Consider the following 22,816-nt stretch of genomic DNA (forward strand, 5'->3'; position numbering starts at 1 on the left):
CTACTCCATTTATTGGTTTCAAAAATCCCCTTATTGTTACATCAGGTTGCAGTGTTGGGGTGGCAAGTCATCAGTCTGTGAGGTGAAATTTGTCTGACTTGAAAGTTGTTAAACATAGCATTAATTACTGGAGAAATAAGAAGCAATACTTGCTTCTAGCGTGGGCTGATCAAGTTGATACCAGTTGTGACTTGAAATTACTGTTGGTTATTATTATTATTATTATTATTATTATAATATTTTTATTATTGGCAGTAGGTATTGTGTGTCTTCCATAAAGAACAGGTATGAGGGAAAAATGGTGTGTCTTCCATAAAATATTGGTATTAGAGAACAACTCTGTGGTATATACATTTTAATATTAGGCAAAACTATCCTGGGATATTATACTCTTGACTAAGGTAACATATGCTTTATTCATCAAAATGTTTCCATTTACAAAGATAAACATATAAAAGAAAAACCTATTGAGACTGTCTTCTGTTTTTACATGGAATTATATCATGAAATTCCTTTTTTTAAATATGGATTTTTTTCTTAAGTAACTTATCAGCCTGAAACATTTCAAAAGAGAGTGATTATTACTATTGTTGTTGTTTTTGATATTTGATTTTTTAAGACAGAGTCCCAACTTGCAGCCTAGGCTAGCCTGGAGCTCACTATGTGCCTCATGCTAGCCTCAGACTATATTGATGAGCCTCAGGCTTCCAAATGCTGGAATTACATGCCTGGCTAAGACTGATTATTTTAATTAACATTCCCCACAAAGAATAAGTTCATTAAAAAAAATTGATTGACATCTGTTTTAATATGACTTGATCGGATAAAAATTTACAGTATTATACAATATTAGTAAAGTAATACTAGCTAATGAGGTCACATTGAGAGCTAATAAGGATGACAGTTCATTACATGTTCACCAAGTTATAAGTAACCTGGTTTCTGTTCTGTGTAGTTTGTTTCTGTAAAAGTATGCATATTTGTGTGTGTTTGAAAACTCAGTAATATCCTCCAAGATTGAATAGGTTATTTCACTGTCCACATCTAAGGCAATAAACATTTCACGGTGAAAGACTGGACTGGCACTTTCATTGCAGCCAAACATGTGACATTTGCCCAATTAGTGCTTTTCCTTTAATAACACCAAAGTCAACTGACCGTAGGGGCTGACAAATGGTGAGATTCCTCAGTGCTGACTAGCATAGCCAGGAAAATAGTTTGCATGAAAAGATGACATTTGTTTTATTGTTTGTTATTTTTATTGTGAATACAATTGTTAAAATATATTGCTTTGTTATATGTGGCCCAAGTCAATGACGGTTCTTCCATTTTTAAAGCTTTATAGCTTGCTTTGAACAAATTTAGGGCAAATGTGTTTAATTATGGTAGTTATTTGCAGGAAACAGAACTTACCCAAGAAGTCATTTCAAAGCGTGGGGGATTTGTATGATTGCTGCACATCACTTAAAAGAAAGTCCTCAAAGTTCACTGCCATGGTCTGCTTAAGCACCAGCAGTGGCTGAATGCACATGCCTTTAGTACAACTTCTGTAAGATGCATCCGTGCAGGATACAGGAATCCTGCACCTTTTATTTGCCATCTCTTTAATTCCATCTGGAAGGTGAACTTCAGAGGGAATCACACCTGCCAGCACGCTATTTCTGACACACACATGTTTTCTGTTGCATCCATGGTCCTTTGAGTTTCCTTTCCCTATGCTGTCAAGACTGCTTTAAAGAGGAGATTATCGGCAAATAATCACAGGCCTGAGCTCCATCAAAACAGGCCTTGCTTGACACATCTGACTTGACATTCCTTATGTCTTGGCAGTTCCTCTCTTAATTTTTAAACACTTTTTTTGTCTTCTTCAGCTCAGGTACCTGACAATGATGAGCAGTTTGTGCCAGACTATCAGGCTGAAAGTTGTAAGTACAGCATGACTCATCTCTTGTGTTTCCATTTGTCTGTCTTGTTTCTTTCGTTCATTCTCTGTGGTCGGGTTCCACTTCTCGTGTCTGTCTTTGCACTGTGCCAGAGTTGTGTCTGGCTTCCAGTGGTGAGGTGTTTTTATTTGTCAGGTTGTGACATCAGCAGACTCTGCACGATCTGAGCAAAGCTTCCAGGGGTGGGCACGGAAGGCAGAACTGTTGGGATGCTGGCCTCATGCTCCATACTGAGTACATTTCTTTGGAGAGGAAACAGGGTGTGTTATGCGAACGTGAAAGTGCTTACTTCAGTTTAGCCAATGTGTTCACAAGGAAAAGTCTGGATGCTGATGGGAGGCAGAGTAAAAACCCACGTGAAATTAGTTATCCTATAAATTGTAAAAAGACCTTGGCTTGACATCCTTGGTTAATTGTAGTACTCTATATCCACAAACTTTCACCTGCTTTGATGTACTTTTTAGCCTGAAGTTTTCAGCTTCCAGGTTGCAGCAGCACAAACAGAAGTATCCATTGGCTTCTTACAGAATCTCTTGGTGTTCCTATCCCTGAGCCTTACTCCAGGGCCTGTCAGAATGCAGGAAGAGTGATTCCTGGATACTTGCCCTCCCTTAATTGCAGAGTGAGCATTTTGCCTCACAAACATAGTTGCCCCAGGGTTTACTGCTGATATTTATACTTTGCAATTCTAGCACTAACTGAAGCTACTGACCCGTGAAGTAAATCCAAAGGAGAAGCATAGTTACTCCTCATCCCCCAGGGACATGTTCCAATAGTGCTGCTGAATTCATGTCTCCATGGATAGGTAGCTTTGGACCTTGTATTCTAGAGACTGTTTTCTCACTGTGTATACACCTCTATGAGAAAGCTTAATTTATAAATTAGTTACAGCCAGAAAATAACACTGGTAATAATAAACTAGAACAATCATAACAAAGCTCTGTCATTAAATCTATTTAAAATTGTAAATTATTTCTAGAACTTTCCTTTTAATATCTGGCCTGTGGCAGGCCACAGAAAACTAAGCTTGTAGAAAGTGAAACTGACTGTGAGTGAGAACATTATGCCATAGTATGAAACTTGTCTGATGTATTCTTTTTCTTTTCAGTGCTGTTTAAAGCTCTAACACATTTTGTGTGTTCAGACTGTTGACAGTATCAGATGAGTAGATGTCAATGGGTACAAGAGATTATTACTAGCTTACACCTCCTGAAACCTATATTGTAGACCTTGATCTCCTAAGCACCTATATTTCTTTAAGGAACAGATGTTTGCTGGGAATGTTTGTTTTCCATGTCTGTTATCTGTTTGGCATAGAGCGTAGTGAGAGGTTTCTCAAAAATACAAGCCACTTAAGAGGTCAAAAGAAGAAAAAGTCTAAAAACATGACCCCTAGGTGGTCTGTTTGCTCTCACAGCTGCCAGTGTACTAGGAGCTTCATTTATGAAGTGACTGATTTTGCTTGTAGGAAAAAAATAATTCAGATTCCTCATATTATAGCCTGGGTTTTAAAAGCATTGTAGTAAAATGTACATAAAACAAATTCTATCATTTTAAATGATCTTAAATGTAGAGTTCAATGGCATTAAGTACATTCTGATTGCCAGACTATCATCAAGACAGTTCAGAATTTTCAATTAGCCCTGAAACCCTATACTCACAAGGCAAGAGCTCTGTCTCCCCAGCCCCTGCAAACGTTCTTCTGTCTCCTTTATTTTGATCAAAGAAGAGAATTTGTTGTGCTGTTTGGTATCTGGGTACAAGTATTTCCCATATCTCTGAAACATATCCCTGAGACTTCAGCCTTAAAAACTAGAGACCTTCCAAACTCTCAGGAGGTTAATGGCCAAGGACAGCAGTGATGCGAGGCCACACTTCCTGGGGGAAAGCATGGGAAGGGGATGGACATGTTTCCACTCCCTTTCCTGTGAAGGTTCTTTAATTTTTTTTTCTACAAGCTCAACCTGTCCTCTGAGTGAATGAATGAAGTCTCATTGGATCATTTTGTATCCTAACAAGTTGGTGAGGCTTTCAGTACTGCATCAGCTGTCAGAATAGAACACAATACCCAGAGGTGATTCTTATTCCCGTTCTTATTCTCTGTCTCCTTTCTTGCTCCCTGTTGGTCCCCTCCTTCCTCCATCCACTGTCCATCTTTTAAGCTGATGATGGGGGCTAGTGGGACCACAGAAATGAATTTTTACTTTCCGTTAAATTACTTACTTTCATTTGAGACTCATATGAGTGTTGGTTAGTGTTCTGATCAGCAAGGCTCTGAGCAGCCACACCCACCATGCTGTGATTTCCATCGTCTGTCTCTTCTCTGCTGTCTCCTCCATCTTCTCCCCTAATGCCCCACAAGGATCCTCCGGAGGATACCTCTGGAATCTCCCCTCGCCTTCTACTGTGTATTGGTGAAAAACACTGTTTAAGTCAACATGAAACTCTATAGAGAGTTCACATTGGAAAGACCAATGTTTTACAGATTCGCACTTTTATTTTTATTTATATTTTTGAGATGAGTCTTACAAGTTTCCAAGCTGAGCTCAAACTCAATATTATGGATGATCATGGAGGATCTCAAACTTCTGATTTTTTTCCTCCATCTCACAAATGCTGGAATTACAGGCATGTGCCAGGCTGAAACAAATGTGTTTCTGTAGTTCTGCTGTCTTTCTAAATGAAGAGACATTGCTGTCCAAGCTGGAAATTCTTGGTTTGCACTGTCCTTTCAGTTTTTTGCAAAGCCCTGCAGTTACTGAGTTGTTCATTCTCTCTCTCAGAAACATCTCAAATCTCTGACCTGTGTCGCCCCTGTCCCCCTGTGCTCCTGGCCCCTCAGGCGGCTGCCACAGAAGTTGAGAACAGGTTTGGAGGTTGGTTTTCTTGCCCGTGCTCCTTCCTTCCTTTCTTCCAGCCTGCCCTTTGCATCCACACACACTTGTCTGGCCTTGTTAATTTTCTCCTTGCCCCTCTTGCTGGACAAAGTCCTGAGGCTTGAGCTCTGCAGAAAATTGTTCTATAACCCAGGCCTCGACCTTCTTTTCAATGAGACTTTCAGACTTACAAGTCAAACACTCTTGACTCTTGTGCCTTCGCTCCTCTGTCCCTCCAGCTGTCTCTGCACCTTAGTCGTTTTCACTTTTCAAGTCTTCAAGCGTGACACAGTTTTTATGTATCATAGTGCTTGAAAAGATTTCCCTGTGAGCTTTCAGTGGTCTTAGTTCCCACTGAATTCAGGCTACAGCTTCTCCATCTTGCTTGGCTTTTTCTTGCTGCTCTGTCTCACGGCGTTACCCTCCAACATCGTGTGTCTCATATCTACTGGATTAGAGAATTACAGGTTTCTTTCTTTCTTTCTTTCTTTCTTTGTTTCTTTCTTTCTTTGTTTCTTTCTTTCTTTGTTTGTTTGTTTCTTTCTTTCTTTCTTCCTTTCTTTCTTCCTTTCTTTCTTTCTTCCTCCCTTCCTTCCTTCCTTCCTTCCTTTCTTCTTCCTTCCTTCCTTCCTTCCTTCCTTCCTTCCTTCCTTTCTTTCTTTCTTTCTTTCTTTCTTTCTTTTTTCTTTTTTCTTTTTTTAGGAGACATGGTTTCACTACTTACTATTCAGCCTGTGCTTGCCGGGAACTCAGTATGTAGACCAGACTATTTTCAAACTCAGACTCAGTATGTAGACCAAACTATTTTTAAATTCATAGAGTTTGCCTCTGTCTGATTCTGCCTTCCTTGTGCTGGAATTAAAGGGGTGAATCCTCATACCTGGCCCAGGGATTGTGAGTTTCTTAAGAGTGAGGGTCACGTCATATTCAATATGACTGGCATGTTACAGATGCACTAGAAGTAAAGAAAGTTATCCTAATCTTCTTAATGTTTCTTTAACCACTGAATATTGGCAGGTTAATGAGACTTTCAGACTTACAAGTCAAACACCTTTCTTTATAAAAGAAATGTAAACAAAGGGTAAACATGAGTTTAATAAAAATCAAGGCATAGTTTATTTCAAGTTTTAACTGATGTAACAAACTATTTGTTTAGCTAATTCTGTCCAGCTAATTTCACTTGCTGCTGAGAAGAGAACAAGACAATGAATTGCAGAGAGGAGTAGGGTATTTGGGCTTGGAGTGAAGGAAGGATTTCTTCATAAAGAAGCTCTCAGGAACTAGACTGGAGAGCTCATATGGTCTCTGAAGAGCGTTCTGTCTGGGGATGCTTAGTGGGCCAGGCTTTTACTTCTAGGAACAGGAAGAAACTGTTCACCCCAAATGTGACCAGGCATTTCTACATTTGCCGAAGATGAACATAGATAGTTGTGTTTCCTTACAGACCTCCATGAAATAAGACATTTCTGCTTTTGTCTTTATTGCTACAGTCCTTTGGTAAAGCAAGGCTAGCCAAGTTAACAGCAAAATTTTACTCTTTAGTCACACCTCAGGGCATCCATAGGACTATGCCCTACTTAAGTACAGACAGAAGGTAAGAGGAGAGAAATTTCAAAATTGTGAACACATATAAAACTATAACCCTTGGGACTTTCTAAAAATATTTTCTGAACATTCCTTATTTTTATTGACAAAATATTTGAATTAGAAATCTGGAACCCAATGTTATGCTGTTGCTTGCTAAGTTTTGAGAATTTCCAAATTTTGAAGCAAGGATAGGCATTAAAACAAATAAAAGCAAATAACTTTTAATTAATTCATTTCAAGAAAAAAATGGTTTGAATACATTATTTGTTTTGCACCAATATAATTCCATAATTTAGACAAGTGTAGAAACACATGCTCACTTTATGATAAACATTAACTTTAGCTACTATTTATTTATTATTACTGTTTAGGAACTATTAGTGTACCTCTGTAGAAAACAGACTTCGACAGGCATTTTAAAATGTAATGAATGTACAGTTAGCAACATGTCTCAGTGGGTGAAGACACTTGCTTCCCAGTCTGATGACCTGAGTTCTATTCCTGGGATACACATAGCGGAAGGACAGAACTGACTCCCAAAAGGATGAAAAGGATGTCCACCTGTGCGCATGCACACATGCACACACACACACACACACACACACACACACACACACACACACAGAGAATATCATTTGAAAAATAAAAACTTCATAGTTGATTCTTTCTGTAGTACATACAGGTGTGCATATGAACTGAATTTTAAATTATATCAGTCACATATCAACTCGCATTTTAAATGCTGTCATATCACAGTAGTCTTTTAAAATCTACCTTTCATTTTGTTCATCATACAGCTATGCATTATCTTTGTAGCTTGTTTTTTCTTTATGTTACATTAGTCAGTTCAGTATTTCTCAGTAGGGATTTGCAGGATGGTCAATGCTCAGGGTTAGGTTTCACGTTCTCCCAGGATGTTCTCAGGAGTTCTGCAGTGTTCCTGGCAGGGCACACCTTGTAGCTCTGCCCTGTCATCTTACTCTCAAAGGGACAGTGGAATGCAAAGCCATTAGAATGATGACATTGGAGGAACAACCTAATATGTTTATGAAGCTAATTCTTTTCAGCCACTGCACTTTATCTGATATGTGTAATAGAGTACTTACTAGTGGAGCTTCTACAGTTAGTCAAGGCAGACCAGTGTGTAGGCAATCGGTGATTTCAAAGCATTTTCTACATGGTGACAACTTCGAGTAAATAACAACCATAAGGAAATTTTTCCCAAGTTTTTTATTTTATTTTTTAATTTTATTTATTGATTTATTTATTTTAACAACACCCACCTTGAGTTTTGGGGCAGTAGAGGAGGTGCACTTATAAGTTCCTGTTAGCAATCTGCTTCTTTTCCAGTCTTTTCTTGAAGGACAGATACTGGGGACTACTTTGCATTAGCTGAACACACACTTCCTAACAGAGCTGTGTTGTGTGCCTGTAGATCTATTTTCTAATAGTCTAATAGACTCTCTCACTGACTAATTTGCTTGGGAAAATTCCGCTTATGATTTGTGTTTCTGAACTTTTTGCCTTTCTAGTAATCTACAACTCTCTGTACCTGTTTCTTTCTATGCACACAGTGAGACCTTTGTAAAAGCTTGCTTCTTAGCGCTAGTCTCCACAACTTTCTCCTTTGACTAAATGTGGGGGTTTGACTGGCCAAGAGGATTTTGTGGTCTCCTTTCACTGCCTTTGGCCAAAGAGAGAGGGTGTTCTCAGAGGAGTTCCATTGCTACAATTGTAGACCGGGAGTTTGTTAGTGTACTGTTGGCTCTTTCTCTTCTTTCTTTCTCCCTCTCCTCCTTCTCTCCCTCCTTCCTTTCTCTAAACGTTTTTGTTGGGGAGGGATCGGATCTCACAGTGTAGCTCTGGCTGGACTAGAACTTTCTGTGTTAGCAGCACGGTTTTGAACTCCAAGAGACCTTCCCACCTCTGCATTTCTCTGATTTTTGAGGCAGCATTAAGCATATTGCCTCCGTCAGACTCATTCCACAGTCCTGTCTTTCTTCAGCTGAGGTTCCCTGTCTAAGGTCTGACATGGGCTTTCTGGAGGCGTCTGTCTCTCCGTCATCAAAGGTCTGTTGCTGTTGTTTCTCCTTTTTCACAATTCAAGTGTTACACTAAGGCAACAGGCAACAAATACACAGTGCTGGGGTACATAAAGTCATTCCCTGTCCCTGTAGTTCCTTATCTCAGAGTCCTTCTTAGAGATAAACATGTATTTCTCCCCTCTCTGGTTGTCTTGAGTGTCAGATACTGAGCAGATATTGCAGTCTCCATTTAACCGTATGAGACTGGAGTTCTCACTTTCTTTTCTTCCTTTTAAAATGTTATGTGTCTAGGTGGTCCACCGGCATGTCTGTCTATGCACCCATGTGGGTGCAGTGCCTGCCCTGGTCAGAAGAGGGCAGTGGATCCCCTGGGATTGGAGTTACAGATGGTTGTGAGGAGCCACGTGGGTGCTGGGAATTGAATCTGGGTCCTTTGGAAAACCAGTGAGTGCTGGCAACTGTCTAGCCATGGCTTTGGCTCCCCTTTCAATTTTCTTTTTTGACGGGAAGGGTGTTTTGTGCTGGTTTATGTTTTTGACATGGCGTAGTTGGTTATGATAGAGAAGGTATGAAGGAAGGAGCATGGAGCTGCTTGTCAGCTCAGGGCATATTGAGAGCCAGAGGTGAATGCTCACTCTCATCTAGCTCTTTCCTCTTTCCCTTTTTCTTTTTTCCTCTTTTAAGAGTTTGAGATAGGATCTTATGTAGCCCATGCTGGACTTAAACTTGGTATATAGTCAAAGATGACCTTAAAATCATAAACCCATGCTGCGATTAGAGACATTAACTGCCATGCCCAATTCTAGATTTCATCTCTTACCTGTTAAGATAGATACAGACAAAGAAAGTTTTGGCTAAATTTTAATTACTTTATCTTATAAAAGATAAGGAATTCTAGAACATGGCCTCCAAATCCCTGAGGGGTTGGTAGGTGATTCCCTTGTAGAGTATAAGCATGGAGTATAAGGTTGGACATTTTGCCTACCCTGTCATGTGCTCACCCAGAGCAAAGACAGCAGCGTTGGTCTTCAGCAATGAGCTGATGGTCCCTGATTCGAGATTACATGTGTGTCTAGATGTTATTATGAAGCCAACATGGCCAGTTTCTAACAATACCATCTAAATAATGTATCATCCTTTTATTCCTTAATCTTACTCGGGAATTACAAAATGTAGTTTGTATAAAGTATTTTAAAAAGTTTCTCTTTTGAAAGCTTTGCTATAGTAATTGAAAGATTTGCTGTAGTAGATGTATACTTTGCAATCCCAAAGCCTATTTCTATTTATTTTTTCTTTCCGTTTTGAGTCATTGCTGACTCCAGTAGAGAACCATGAGTGGTTGAACAGTGAATGTTCTGTGTTACTTAGAGAGAAGCTGCTGGCCTCATCCGACTGTGAGTTTTTCTAGCCAGGATTCTAATCCATGACAGTTCTGTCTGCTGTCGGTGCAGGTGTGACCCATGTCTATCTCCACAGGCAGCCCACCTGACACTCTTGGAAGAAGGCAGAAATCTTTGTTTGGTTTACAGTGATTTCACAAGAAATGCATTTTCTAATCAAGGTAGAAAGCTAATGACAAGTCTCCAGATACAGCATCATGGTTGTATCGTGTCTCCTCCTCTCTCAGAAGCTAAGCTAGGCTGGGTCTAATATTAGATGGGGGAGATCCACACAAACTCTGCCTTGCAAGCATTTTTGTTTTAAGTAATATCAGAATCCACTAAGTCAAAGAGAAGAAATAAGACTAAACTCCCCACCTTGGGCATGTCACTCAAACTTGGCTTAACCGTGGGATGGGAAAGAGTAGACTGATTTCTTAGGCACAGGCCAAATTTTGGTCCTATGATAGTTTTTCCACACAAGAGAAAGGGTAACATCTAAATGTGGAAAAATGCATGCCTGAATTTAAAGATGGATTTCAGAAAAAAAAAAGACATGAGATTAATGTAGAAGTAGAAATTACTATATTTATAATTGGAAATTTTCTTTAGTCTTGATTTTAATGCACTCTCTAGAATTAAACAAAAACATTTCATTTTTCCTAGTTTCTTCTTACTAAGGTAGATAAGTCAGATATGATCCCAAGAGAAAAGCCAAAAAGCAAGACTATGAGGCTACCAGCCCTGAGGTTTGCTGTTCCGTTGTAGCGAAGATTGAAGGTACTGGCTTCAGTCCAAGTCATTAGCTTTGCCTTTCCTCGTCTCCCTTTCCTTTCCTTTCCCCTGGATGCAGCAGCATGCTCTGGAAACTTCCCTCTTCAATGTGGTCAAAGGAAGTATGGTAACCAGTACTTTCCACTCTTCCTGCCTATAATTAGTAACAAGTTCTTTTAAGACGAGTGATCGGTGACATCCATCTTTGCTTGAAGTTCACTCGATATTAAATAGACATGTTGTTATGCCAGGACTGGATTACTAGGGATGAAACAATCTGAGTAGAGGTGGAAGGTAGAAACTGATTGGTGTCCTGGTTCCAGAGTTTTGTCATATGTTCACAGTATCTGCTCCTGTCTTGAATACTGTTTGATCTAGTATATGACATTTATTTGTTCTTGAAAATATCTTTCACAAAATACATAAATATCAACAAATCTGATGTAATCTGGGAGCAATCTGTGCTAAATGAGTGAGTGCAGGGTACATTTATGTAGTTTTGTGTATTGGTTGTTTCTTAAGGATTTTTATTTCTGTATTTCTCCCCCTTATTTCTATTTACCACAAGCAATACCATTTAGACTAATGGCGCATGTTTGTATTAGTCTATTATTGGTTTCTCTTTCTCTCTTTCCCTTCCTTCCTTCCTTCCTTCCTTCCTTCCTTCCTTTCTTCCTTCCTTTCTTCCTCCCTCCCTCTCCCCTCTCTTTCTCTTTCTTTCTTTCTCTCTTTCTTTCTATTTCTCTCTCTCTCTCTCTCTCTCTCTCTCTCTCTCTCTCTCTCTCTTTCTTTCTTTTTTCTTTCTTACCTGAGGCTTTGTGCTGTGTCTCAAAGTAAGAATGTGGGTTTGATATTGTTGCTTTTTTAAAATCTAATGAGTTATAGTCTTAAAATACTATTTGCATTTGACAATAGCTTAGGGGTATTATTAGTTATTGATTTGATTACTCATAAAATATTGTAAATGACTAGAGGAAAAATTCTGTTTATAGAATGCCTAGTGACACTTTAAACAGAAATAAATGTTTAGGTGAAATGGTTTTTGTAGTTAGAGTTTTTCTGCCTGGCCCACAGTCAGGACAAATCTCTCTTACCCGCCAGTCCCACAGTCGCTCAGACCCAACCAAGAAAGCACACAGAAACTTACATTGTTTACAAACTGTATGGCCATGGCAGGCTGCTTGTTATCTACCTTTTCTATCTTAAATTAACCCATTTCTGTTAATCTATACTTTGCCACATGGCGTGTGGCTTACCAGTGTCTTTACATGTTGCTTCTCATGGCGGCTGCTGGCGGTGTCTCTCCCCAGCCTTCTACATCCCAGAATTCTCTTCTCTCTTGTCCCGCCTATACTTCCTGCCTGACCACTGGCCAATCAGAACTTTATTTACACAGAGCGATATCCACAGCAGGTTTTGTATGCAAGCTTTCAAATATTGTTTTATTTTATTGATACCAAGTCTCACTCAGTAGTCCTGGCTATCCTAGAACTCAATCTATAGACAAGGCTGGCCTGACACTCACAGAAATTCTCCTGCCTCTGCCTCCCAAGTGCTGGCATTAAAAGCATTAATAAAGGATGAGATAAGTGGATTGATGCCACAAAAAATGATTCCTTTTTCCTTATCTCCTGCTTTTCAGGGGAATTTTGTATTTATATTTTCCTGTTTTCTTATTGAGGATTGAACTTGGGGTCTTGTGCATGCTAGGCAAATGGGACCAGAATCTGTACCTATATTTCTGCTGGTAATATTGAGATAATTGTGTTCTTACAAGTGCAGCCTGTATTCATAGTATGTCAACCTGTGACTTTAAAATATGAATAATATGTTTTAACAGTGAAACAATTCTTAAATTCCTTGTTAGACAGGGTGTTGTGCAGCCAGTCTGGCTGTGAATTTGTTATGAGCTGAGGATGACCTTGATCATCTGGTCTTGTTACCTTCATCTGTCAAATGTTAGTTCTGGCATTAAAGGCACACACCAGTATGTCCAGTTTACTTCTTTTGGCAAGATTTGGGGATGCTTTAAAATGTGCGATAAGTACTCTACCAACTGAGCTCAGCCTTTAGTCTTACTTGTATTGAGGACATGATATACAATAGGTTTATAAGATTGCAAGCTTATTTATTCAGCAAATGTGATTTGCAGCCCTGTTTTGTGCCTGGCACGTGGTGAACAACCAGACAAAACATTTCTGCAATGGTAACACATCTGATCTTATTGCATCTTGTACATAAATATGTATCCACCCCATTCCCATTTATGTTAAATTGTATGAGGGCAACTGTCTATGCACAGTAATTATTATGTATTTGAATTTGGATCTATTACTGTATGCAGAAAAAAGTGGCCAAGTCATGTCTCTTTAATTTTCTACTTATTTCCACAAAGTATATCTTGCACACAGGAGTAATCCCTGGGTCTCCCAGCCAACAGCTCAGTGTTTGTAATCCAACCTCTTTGTGATACACCAATAACTATCCTGTGTAAGATTATATACTATAACTTGTAGTTTCTGGCTTTTTATTTTGGGTTTGTTTTGTTTTTGTGCTTCAGAGCTGGAGATCAGACTGGGAGCTTGTGCATGCTGTGTGCTTGGCAAATATATTTATTACCACTGAGCTACATCTGAGCTAATGTTAATTAAAATTCACAATTTCAGTGTTCATTATTGCTGAGTACAGAATTCTGTTCTCTATGCTTCAAGGCTATAGTTGTTCTTTTTGATCCATTTCAGATAGCACTTATTCTTCAATGTCTTAGTAGCTTCTCTATGTCAGTATGTGTTCATCTACATCTTTATTTGACTCCTCTTTGGATTGGCTTCTAGTGGATGGGTTATGCCCCATCCATCTTTGTCTGAATCACACACTGTAGGTCTTCACTGGGTATTGATTGATTGAATGACTAAAGTCTTGGGTAGTTAGAATTTTTCATTTTTAAACATTCAAGTATAGGTGGCTTTGTCAGAAATCTAATGTAAATATCTGCTTTATTTTTCTGTTTCATTTTCTTATGAGGAATTATGGAGACTGAATGTATGCAATAGTAGAACTAGACACTAGTTAACAGATTAGAGCCCTCTAATAAATATTAATTTATACTTCTATCTTGAAATACATTTCCAAGTAATCTCTATTTAGTACCAATTACTGAGAATTTATTTGGTATTGTTCTTGTTTTATTTAAAGAGAAATTCAGAGAGCATAACATCATCAAATGTGTAAAGCATGTGATGAATGATGTCATGCATCTTGGCTCTCAGCTCCCAGTTTCTTAGTTTGTGTTAATCTTCCTTCTTGGACAACCAACCCTTAGACCACCTACAAATATCAAAACTATTACTACCTTGAGAACCAAACAAAACAAAATATACATGTCGAAGGCTATGAAAATTGCTCAATGTGAGAGTAACATGTGTGAGTCCTTGAGTTGGAGTCCTGGCAACACACACACATACACACACACACACACACACACACACACACACACACACACACAAAACACACACACCAAGACATTTATCGTTAACAATGATTGCTTGTACAGGGCATTGATTATTTTGAAAATTTTTCTCATTAAGATCTGAAGAATTAGAAGAGACATACATAAGACAGAAGAAATCTTCTAACAGGTGATAGGCCCTGGGAAGATACCCTGGGAACTCATTTGATTTCGTTGTGCAAACAAGATGGTAAGCTTGGTGTTTGCAAACTTCAGCTGTTATCTGGGAAGTTGTGCTTAGCTTTCACTGTCTTGAAGATTGTTTTTCTTGTTTATTCAAAATGTGAAGGATGTTTTTGAAGGTACTGTGTATTTGCATGCTACTAATGCAGAGGGGTTGGTTTCTGAAATTAAGGAGATAGGTGTGGGCCTTGGAAGTGGCAGCCACAGCAGCAGAGGCATTGAAGGGAATGCTAGAGGGCACTGGCATGTGAGCCTAGTACTGTGGAAGCTGAGGCAGGAGGACCACAAGTTCAAGACTAGTCTGGGTTTCATGGCAAGAACCTGAATCAGAAGCAAGATGCAACAGAATCCAAAACAGGAACTGAGGGAAAGAGAAGGGGAGAGAGGAGGAAGGGAGAGAAAAATCAGCAAGCCTGTTGGGAGGACTGGAACACTCATGAGTTCCCAGTATCTAGTAAATCAGTTTTCACTGGAGCTCAGAGCTTTGGTTTCAGATGATACTACAAGTTAATGATGTCAACATTTGAAGTTTAAAGATGAAATACTGAAGTCCAAAAGAGTTATTGGGGGTCTCTCTGGTTTTAAAAGTTTGCATGCCTTTAGTTATATTCTAGGGAAATAGAAAATAAAAAAACATACAACTTTTTTATCAAAATTGTCTGTTTGTAATATTGGAATATGATAGTGCACATTTTCTTGTTTAAAAATTATTTTTATATTCTACTGCCTTATAAGTTCAAAAGTAAAATATATGAAAAGATGAATCAATGCAGTTTATTTCTATGCCCAGCTTTTTTGTCTACTTCAAATATTCAATTATATATATTATATATATATATATATATATATATATATATATATTCTTAGTTAACTGTTATTTAGATTGTTTACATTAGCTATGATCAAAATCTATAAGCCCATGTTAGGTTTGGATAAATTCAGATTAGAAGCATGCATCCACTTTTTTTTTTAGCTGAGGATCGAACCCAGGGCCTTGTGCTTGCTAGGCAAGCACTCTACCATTGAGCTAAATCCCCAACCCGCATGCATCCACTTTTTGCACCAAACTTTTCAACACTGACATTTAGTGCTGAAGCTTAAGAGAATGTTTTGTGAGTTTCCTCTAGCTGCAGCATTGCCAGCCAAAGTTCTGTCAAACACTGTCAAGACCACAGGCCTCACTCTAGTGACCCCTTCCTAGAAGATGTATGGATAGCATTGACTGCGACTCTGCATGGTGTTCGCTTTCCCTTTGAAAGGGTGGTCATGCTGTGGAGTGAACTTTCATCCCTGGTTGAGGTTGTGTCCTCTTGGACACAAGAGCCTTACTCTGTTGATTGGATTTGACTTTCTGTTCCTTGGCACCGGGCCAGACTGTCAGGTGATGCAGTTGTCACAGGCCTGTCGAGACAGCCACGTAACTGGAGGACATTGCTCTGTTTTTTTCTGGATGTTTCTGCCAGTCTTAGATTTCTCCTGTTGTATTTTCTTCCAGGATAATCAGTGTTTTCCTTTCTGAAAGCCCTACTTTCATTCACTGTTTTATTACAGATTAAAGGCTGGTACATTAGAAGGTTATCAGTTAATCAATAAGCTTCAGTCATGCCATTTTGTGATGAAGATGTCCATTGATCAAAGTGCAGATTTAGGTCCTGGGCTTTTAGATGCAATTTCAGAAGGTTAAGAGAGAGTTCTTATGGAATGTATAGGCCTATCCCAGGATTTATATTTAGAAGGTGGGCATGAATTTATGCATATATGTAACATATAGAAACCCATATATAAATGCTTCTTCTTATGTGTAACATAAAATTACACTCACATCTCTTAGGTTTTTGTTAAATCTTAATCATCAGCAACTCTTTCTACATATAAGTGTGTCTGTCTGTCTGTCTGTCTGTCTAGAGCAAGAGGAGAAGGAAAAGGAGAAGGAGGGGGAGAGGGAAAGGGAGAGTGAGGCGGGGGGAGAAGAAAAAACCCTTCACATTTCACATACCTATGGACAGATAGTAACTTTTTTTGTATTTAAGTACAGTATTGTATTATCTTCTAAACCTCTTGTGATTACAGATCTTGTAAATATGCTTTTATTTATATGAATTATATAGTTAAATGAACGTGAACATAGATTTTAATAAGGTTTATCATCTTTATTTTGACCAAATTCAGTTTGTCCTTTAAATTATATCTGTACTGTGGCTTTTGTGGAAAGAGAAACAACTTAAGCAAATGTCCCTTCACAGTGCCAGGCATTGAGCTAGGTGCTGGGAACTAAATACTGTCCACGTAATTAACACTGATCCTTGGCATGTGCTTGACATTTTAGAGTTCGAGGACCATTTTACATTTCACACCTGATTTACTTAGCAACGTGACTCTGGTAGGCAGGCATACTTGTCAAGACTCACACTAGTTCACTTGCTCTCTGCATCTCATGTAGGACAGCATCAAGACTCATAACCTTTTCTTTACTGTAAATTGCTAGCTTGGCATTCACTGAGTTGTTGTTACTGTTTAAGTGAGTGGGATATATGTAAGTAAGTGTTTCTGATACATCCATGTATGCATGCGTACATTTACATGCTCATAAAATGCAGTAAAGGCAACAGAAAATAAGAAATGCATTTTCTTATTTATAGGATCCTTCTAATTCATCCTGAATGGACAAAATAATGCATTCACAGGAAGCAAGGGTGGAGTAGACAGCATCCTGAGTTCCTTATTAACCTATGAAAATCTCTGTTCTTTGGCTTTGAATTGGAGAAATGTGGTTAAGTCCTGTGTATACACAGATTCAGCTTCAGGAAGCCTGAGTGTTTGCTTAATAAAATAATGATGCTCCCCAAAGAGAATTGGAAGTTTTAGTTTGGACACTGTTTATCTTTGGGCAATGTATAATTAGGACAAAACATTTGCTAATATTTGCTAAAATTAATTGAATGCCACATTTGTTATCATATTTTTTGTGATACTGCTTTTAATTTTTTTCTGCTACATGTAGTGTTGATGCTGTAGACACTGCATCGTGTACTATAATCATCATGGTTTTCACCTAGGAATCAGAATGCAGTGTCATGTCCCTGTACATTAAATCTCCATTGTTGACTGATAATGTGACCTGGTACAAGCAACTTAAGATAATTGTGACTTAATTATCTCATGCATGATGGGTGGCCCAGATATAACATGGGAGTATATTTGTGTGCTTTTGTAACATTGCATGTGTTTATATGAAATCTATACATGTTTGGGATATAGAAAACAAACCATCTAATCTTTTATCTTGTATAAAAATATAGTGCGTGAACTATCTCAAGCCTACTATTCATATTATTAAGTGAGTTCATTGTGATCAGCTGATCACTTGGCACTATATATTTTGTTTGTCCATGTGCTCAGGACTTGCATGTACAACTCGTAGCCTTTAGGCCGCACCTGCAAATACTGTAAAATGGCTGCCAGAACAGTGAGTGACCCCTTTGATTGATCACACTAAATAGCTCAGGTCTTGCTAAGTTACTACTAAATGACCCTGAGAAGAAACTCAGAAATATTGTTTCAGACCTGCTGACACACTGATCATGGGAATGCATAAATAGAAAGTTCAGCTAGACCATTCTGATTCTTGTGATACAGACAGTTATAGGATCTGCTAGCATCTTATGTTTCAGGTTATGAATTCTGATAGATCAAGTACATACTGATTTATGGGTCTACTAAAACTGCCCACATCTTCAGTGTTTTTGTTGATTTTGAAGTTGACATATTCGTTGAGGGAAAGAAGTGTTAATTTTTCAATTAAGATGCAACCTTTTCAATGCAATGAATAATAATTATAGCTTTCACTCAACCTGAAGAAAAACATTTTTACCAGTTAAATAGTAATAATCAAGATGAGAACTATATCAGAAGGGTGTTAATTTTATGATCATCTCTACTTAAATAATAAAACCTCCACAAGACCTTTTCTGGGGTACTGTTCCTTTAGGTGGTACTGCACTTTACATGCAGTCTCCATGAAATCCACTTAAAAGCAATTAGCTGCTGACATTGTGGGTGGCCAAAGATCACCCTTGTAAAATAGATACTTTCCAGCTGCTGAAGAGTCACTTGCTTCAACAGGACTAGATGATGAGTATCAGTGATGGCTCTTAACAGCCTTAGGGAAGATCACCAATCACAGGAAAGCAACTTAGATTTGAAGTTCCAACAGCTGGCGTCTGCATGCTGAATATGTTTAAGAGTGCATGCTAGTTTTCCTGCCCGCCAAATGGAAAAGCTAGCATTCGAGGACTATTGAGCATTGAAGGATGATCTCAAAACAGCTACAAGCTTAGAAAGAGCAACACACCTGTCAGTGTAGCATGCACAGATACAAAATTAGCTCTGGACTTACCACTTCTTTCCATTTTTCTAAATAAAAGGTGAAAGTAACTGGGTGTATAGGAGGAGTGAAGGTGCTACATTTTGTCAAGATTTTAGCACCTAGTCTGGAAAACCTCACCAGCTCTGTGGAGGTTTGACAATACCAGTATCTATATAGATATTCAACATAAATTATTTTGAAGGTCAGAGAATTTTATAAGATACATTAATAGCAATGAAGAATTAGGTAGTGATGCCAATAGTACAGCTGAAAAAAAAATGTGAGGCGATTGTGTTTGATTGATGTAGCAATCAAAGGCTATTTTCCAATGTCATTCCTGATATACATGTGAGTAGCATACTTTCCTAGGTTGGTGTAATCCTTATTAGAGATCAGCTCCACTACCCGTGGAAAGGAGCAAGTACTACAGCTCTAATAGCAAGTAAATTCCAAATTTATGGAAGACCCTGTTCTCTGTTTGTGCTGCAGAGTTGTCTGAGCACAGTGTTCTAAGTGTTTTCTTTATTATATTCATGGTAGCCAATGGAATAATAGCAACAGTAACACAAACAAAATGGTTTCCTCAAGAACTCACCATTTTTAAGTCAGTTTGAAGTAATTTGGTTTTACTTGCATGATTAGAATGCCAAGATAATGGTTATTCATTCACATGAGAAATAGTTTTTACGTAAAAAAAAAAATCTTGATGAATGCCTTCAGAAAGCATTCTGCGAAGCTTGAAGAAAGAAGAGAGGCTTGTCCAAAATATTTAAATAACAGTAGGGTAGGATAAGTTCAGAGAATGATGAAGTCCTGCAAGTCAGACTCAATTCCCCCTTTTACTACTCTCTTTTTATTTTGTCTATTTGCATGTATGGGTAGATGTACGGGTGTGCCATGACTCACAAATGGAGTTCAGAGGGAGTTGTGAGAGTCAGTTCTCTCTCTCTATTATGCTAGTTATAGAAACTGAACTTGGTTTTTCAGATTTGGGAGCAAGCTAAGCCATCATGCCACTTCTACTACTATGATCTTGGTGAGTCACTAAACATTCCATTGCTCCCATCTCTGCATCTTCCAAAGGGTGAGAACAGGAAGGGTGGAATGAGGATAACTTTGTCCAGAAGCATTTATTATTACCACGATTACTATGATATTCACAATAAAACCCAAGGACAGGTTGGTGGTATAGACCCTAAGTTCTCTACTTTGTTGTTTTTTGTTTCTCCCTACTCAAGACATCAGTATAAATTGGAATAATTGAGAAAAGCCTCATGAAGAAATTAAAGCATGCTCTTCTACTATAAAGTAGGTTTATAGGCAATTAGAAATGACATGAACCTAGGGATTACATACCCATTATCTTCATACTTGCTGGACATTAATAGCTCTTGCCTAAGGCTCACTGGGTATTATGTCTTCTTCTAAGCACTGTATATATCTTAAGGCATCTGATTTTTCACAACCTAATTTAGTTAAACTATCATGTCCTGTTTTATGTTGATTTTTTTGAGGGAAAAATTATGTTAGAGAGAAGTTAAGTTTGGCTCACCATGACTAGCTATAGATAGATCTTCCTGGAGAATTACTCCATCAGATGGAATTGTGACTGAACTCAGATTTCTAAAGCAAAGCAGTTTGGTCAAGGTAATAAGTAGTACTAAATACTGACAGAAGTAGACTAAGATAGCTAAATAGTGACAGACCTCTTGGCAGATAATTTTCAATATATTTGTGCTTGCCACTCATTTTGTAATAAAGGGGAGGTCTTTGGAGTAGATGAAGACCAGATGTTACCATGCTGATAGGCAAGTATGTTTCCTGCATTTCAGAGAGGGTAGACGCAGGGTCTGAGTAGAGGGAAAGGATTTAGATGATGGGAAAAGGCAGATACAAGATTCATAGGTAGGAATAAGTCAAATCCTGTGGACTAGCAAAAGTATATCAGATGCATTTGGAATTTATTTGATGGACAAATGAACCTGGAAATTTCTCAGGATGGAGTGAGCTAATCACAGTATTGAAAAAAAGAGGAATGCTGAGACCAAAGTGTCTTTCAAGTGCATCTTAGCATGCCAGCACATTTGTACTCAATTAACCGTATTTTCCAAAATACGTATTAAATAATGAATAGACTTTGGGAATTTTATAATCTCTTTTGGAATATGATGTGATAATTCAAGTATGCACTGGCTGAAATTCATGCTTGTCTAGTAAGGGGAGAGGAGAAGCAGGCCCTTCCTCTGTACACCTTCAATTTACAAAGCTCCATTTACTTCAAAAGGGCCAGGAGGAGAATGCAAAACAGCCTGTTTTGTTTGGAATCTTATGATTGTTTTGCAGCTGGTATCCATGTGCTTTTTCAAAGCTTATCTTTTTTCTATCCTTTTTTTTTATTTGCACACTTGGAAGCAGAATAGAGTGCTCTCTCCTCTTCATATTTTTTAGTTTCTTAGAACTATCCATTATAAAAAAGACTGCCTCTCTCTCTCTCTCTCTCTCTCTCTCTCTCTCTCTCACTCACACACACACACACACACACACACACACACACACACACACACCTTTAAGTGCTAGTATAAACTTCTGAATCTGTCAACTGGCTCTAGCATTTCATGCCCCTCATGGCCCCTTACATCTGGGGACAGCAAATGATTCTCTAAAGAATGGGGTTATGATTTGGGGGGGGGAACCAAAAGGGAAATGTAGGAGGAAAAGCCATTCTGTCCACAATCTTCTTCACATATTGTGTTGGAAAAGCAGAAGGCTAGTTGTCATCTGTTTGATCACTAAGTCATAGGAAAATGATATGCCTGAGGTCATGGCCTATACTAGTCATTATACTATCTCATCTAGTATGTAAGAGTCTCAAAGGGCTAAATTTAAGTTAAGTAGGTTGACATAGCAATGAATATAATTTTGACAGTTTTAAAGAAGGCAGCTAAACATTAGAATACTTTAATGCTTAGACATGTCACTTAGGCCTTATCTAGTAACAAACACATCTTTGCATTTTGGAAATTCAGAAGCTGCTAGTAAGAAATATTTATCTGAGTGAACTTTTTGGGAAAATAAAAAGTTTTTTGCAGAAGTTATTTTCCAGTTAGTGCCCCTGTAGACACTGAAGAACAGAAAATCTGGCTTTGTGAAAGGATTACTACTGTGTATTTTGATATTTTCACAAAATGCGCCACTCAAGACAGAAGCAAACAGATCTGAAATATTCAAATATCATTGTGTCTGTGGTATGACTTTCCATTTCAGATAGTTCATGGACACTGTGGCTACATTGCTATGCTCTGTGCTCTACACTTTGTGTCTAATGCTGTGATTTAATTTATTCTGCTTTGTAGTTAGCAAGTCAAAGTAAAAACAAACAAACAAACAAAAAAACATACATTGGAGTGTTGCCATGACACTTTTGCTGGGGAGTTAACTGAGTGACAAGTGACATGCCTCTGTTCTCCTTAGATCTGGCTCTGTTCCTAATGGCGTTTACTATGTGGAGTAGCCCTGGACTGTAGCCTCGGGAGACTTGTGGGTATTGTGTCAGGAAGGCCCTAGAGCAGGACAGAAAGGGATAGGAGTCCTTTGAACTGGCCTCTGAGAAGTGACATCAGTCAAATACAATACAATTCTAAAAGTAATTTTCTATATATTTTGTAGAAGACTCTGATTCTATGAGCAGAGCAAGAATTAAGAACATCTCATATGTCAGAAGCATAGGCAATAGTTAGTATATAGGTAACTATTGGTTATACACTCCAGGTACTCCAATTGTTACACAAGATCATCTAAGTCAAGTATGATCATAATTTTGTGTAAATGTCTTGTTACATTGCTGTAAGATACTAAAATCTGATTTAATAAGCTAAATATCCATGACTAGAGTTCATTCTCAAGATTGTGAAGGTGGATGAGAGTTCTTCTTAATCCCTCTTAAAATACTATAATATGACCTGGTTACCTTTGTGATTTTAACTCTCAGCTGGATTTCACTGTAAATCGAGAGATTTGCTCTTGCAGGGAAAAAAAAAAGTAAAAAGAGTAGAATATGTCTAAGCAATTGCAAAACCTGTTTACAAAAATGTAGTAGAGTTCTGGAATTATTTATTCTAGTATCAGTGTTCTTGGAGTCTAATATGTCCTTGAGCT

At 38.2% G+C, this 22,816-nt stretch overlaps 1 protein-coding gene across 5 annotated transcripts in view; it reads left to right on the forward strand.

The window, feature by feature from the left end:
- Nucleotides 1–22,816, forward strand: part of Etv1 (ETS variant transcription factor 1) — an 86,119-nt gene that overhangs the window by 11,630 nt on the left and 51,673 nt on the right. For 4 of the 5 annotated variants that reach the window (XM_036206371.1, XM_036206366.1, XM_036206368.1 and 1 more), the window contains one exon: nt 1,872–1,925. The exons of the other annotated variant lie outside the window; for it this stretch is intronic. In XM_036206371.1, coding sequence (XP_036062264.1) covers nt 1,872–1,925 — 54 coding nt within the window. The remainder of the gene's footprint in view (nt 1–1,871; nt 1,926–22,816) is intronic. 5 annotated transcript variants of the gene reach the window in all.

This window comes from Onychomys torridus, chromosome 14 (assembly GCF_903995425.1).
Source record: "Onychomys torridus chromosome 14, mOncTor1.1, whole genome shotgun sequence".
Classification (NCBI taxonomy): Eukaryota; Metazoa; Chordata; class Mammalia; order Rodentia; family Cricetidae; genus Onychomys; species Onychomys torridus.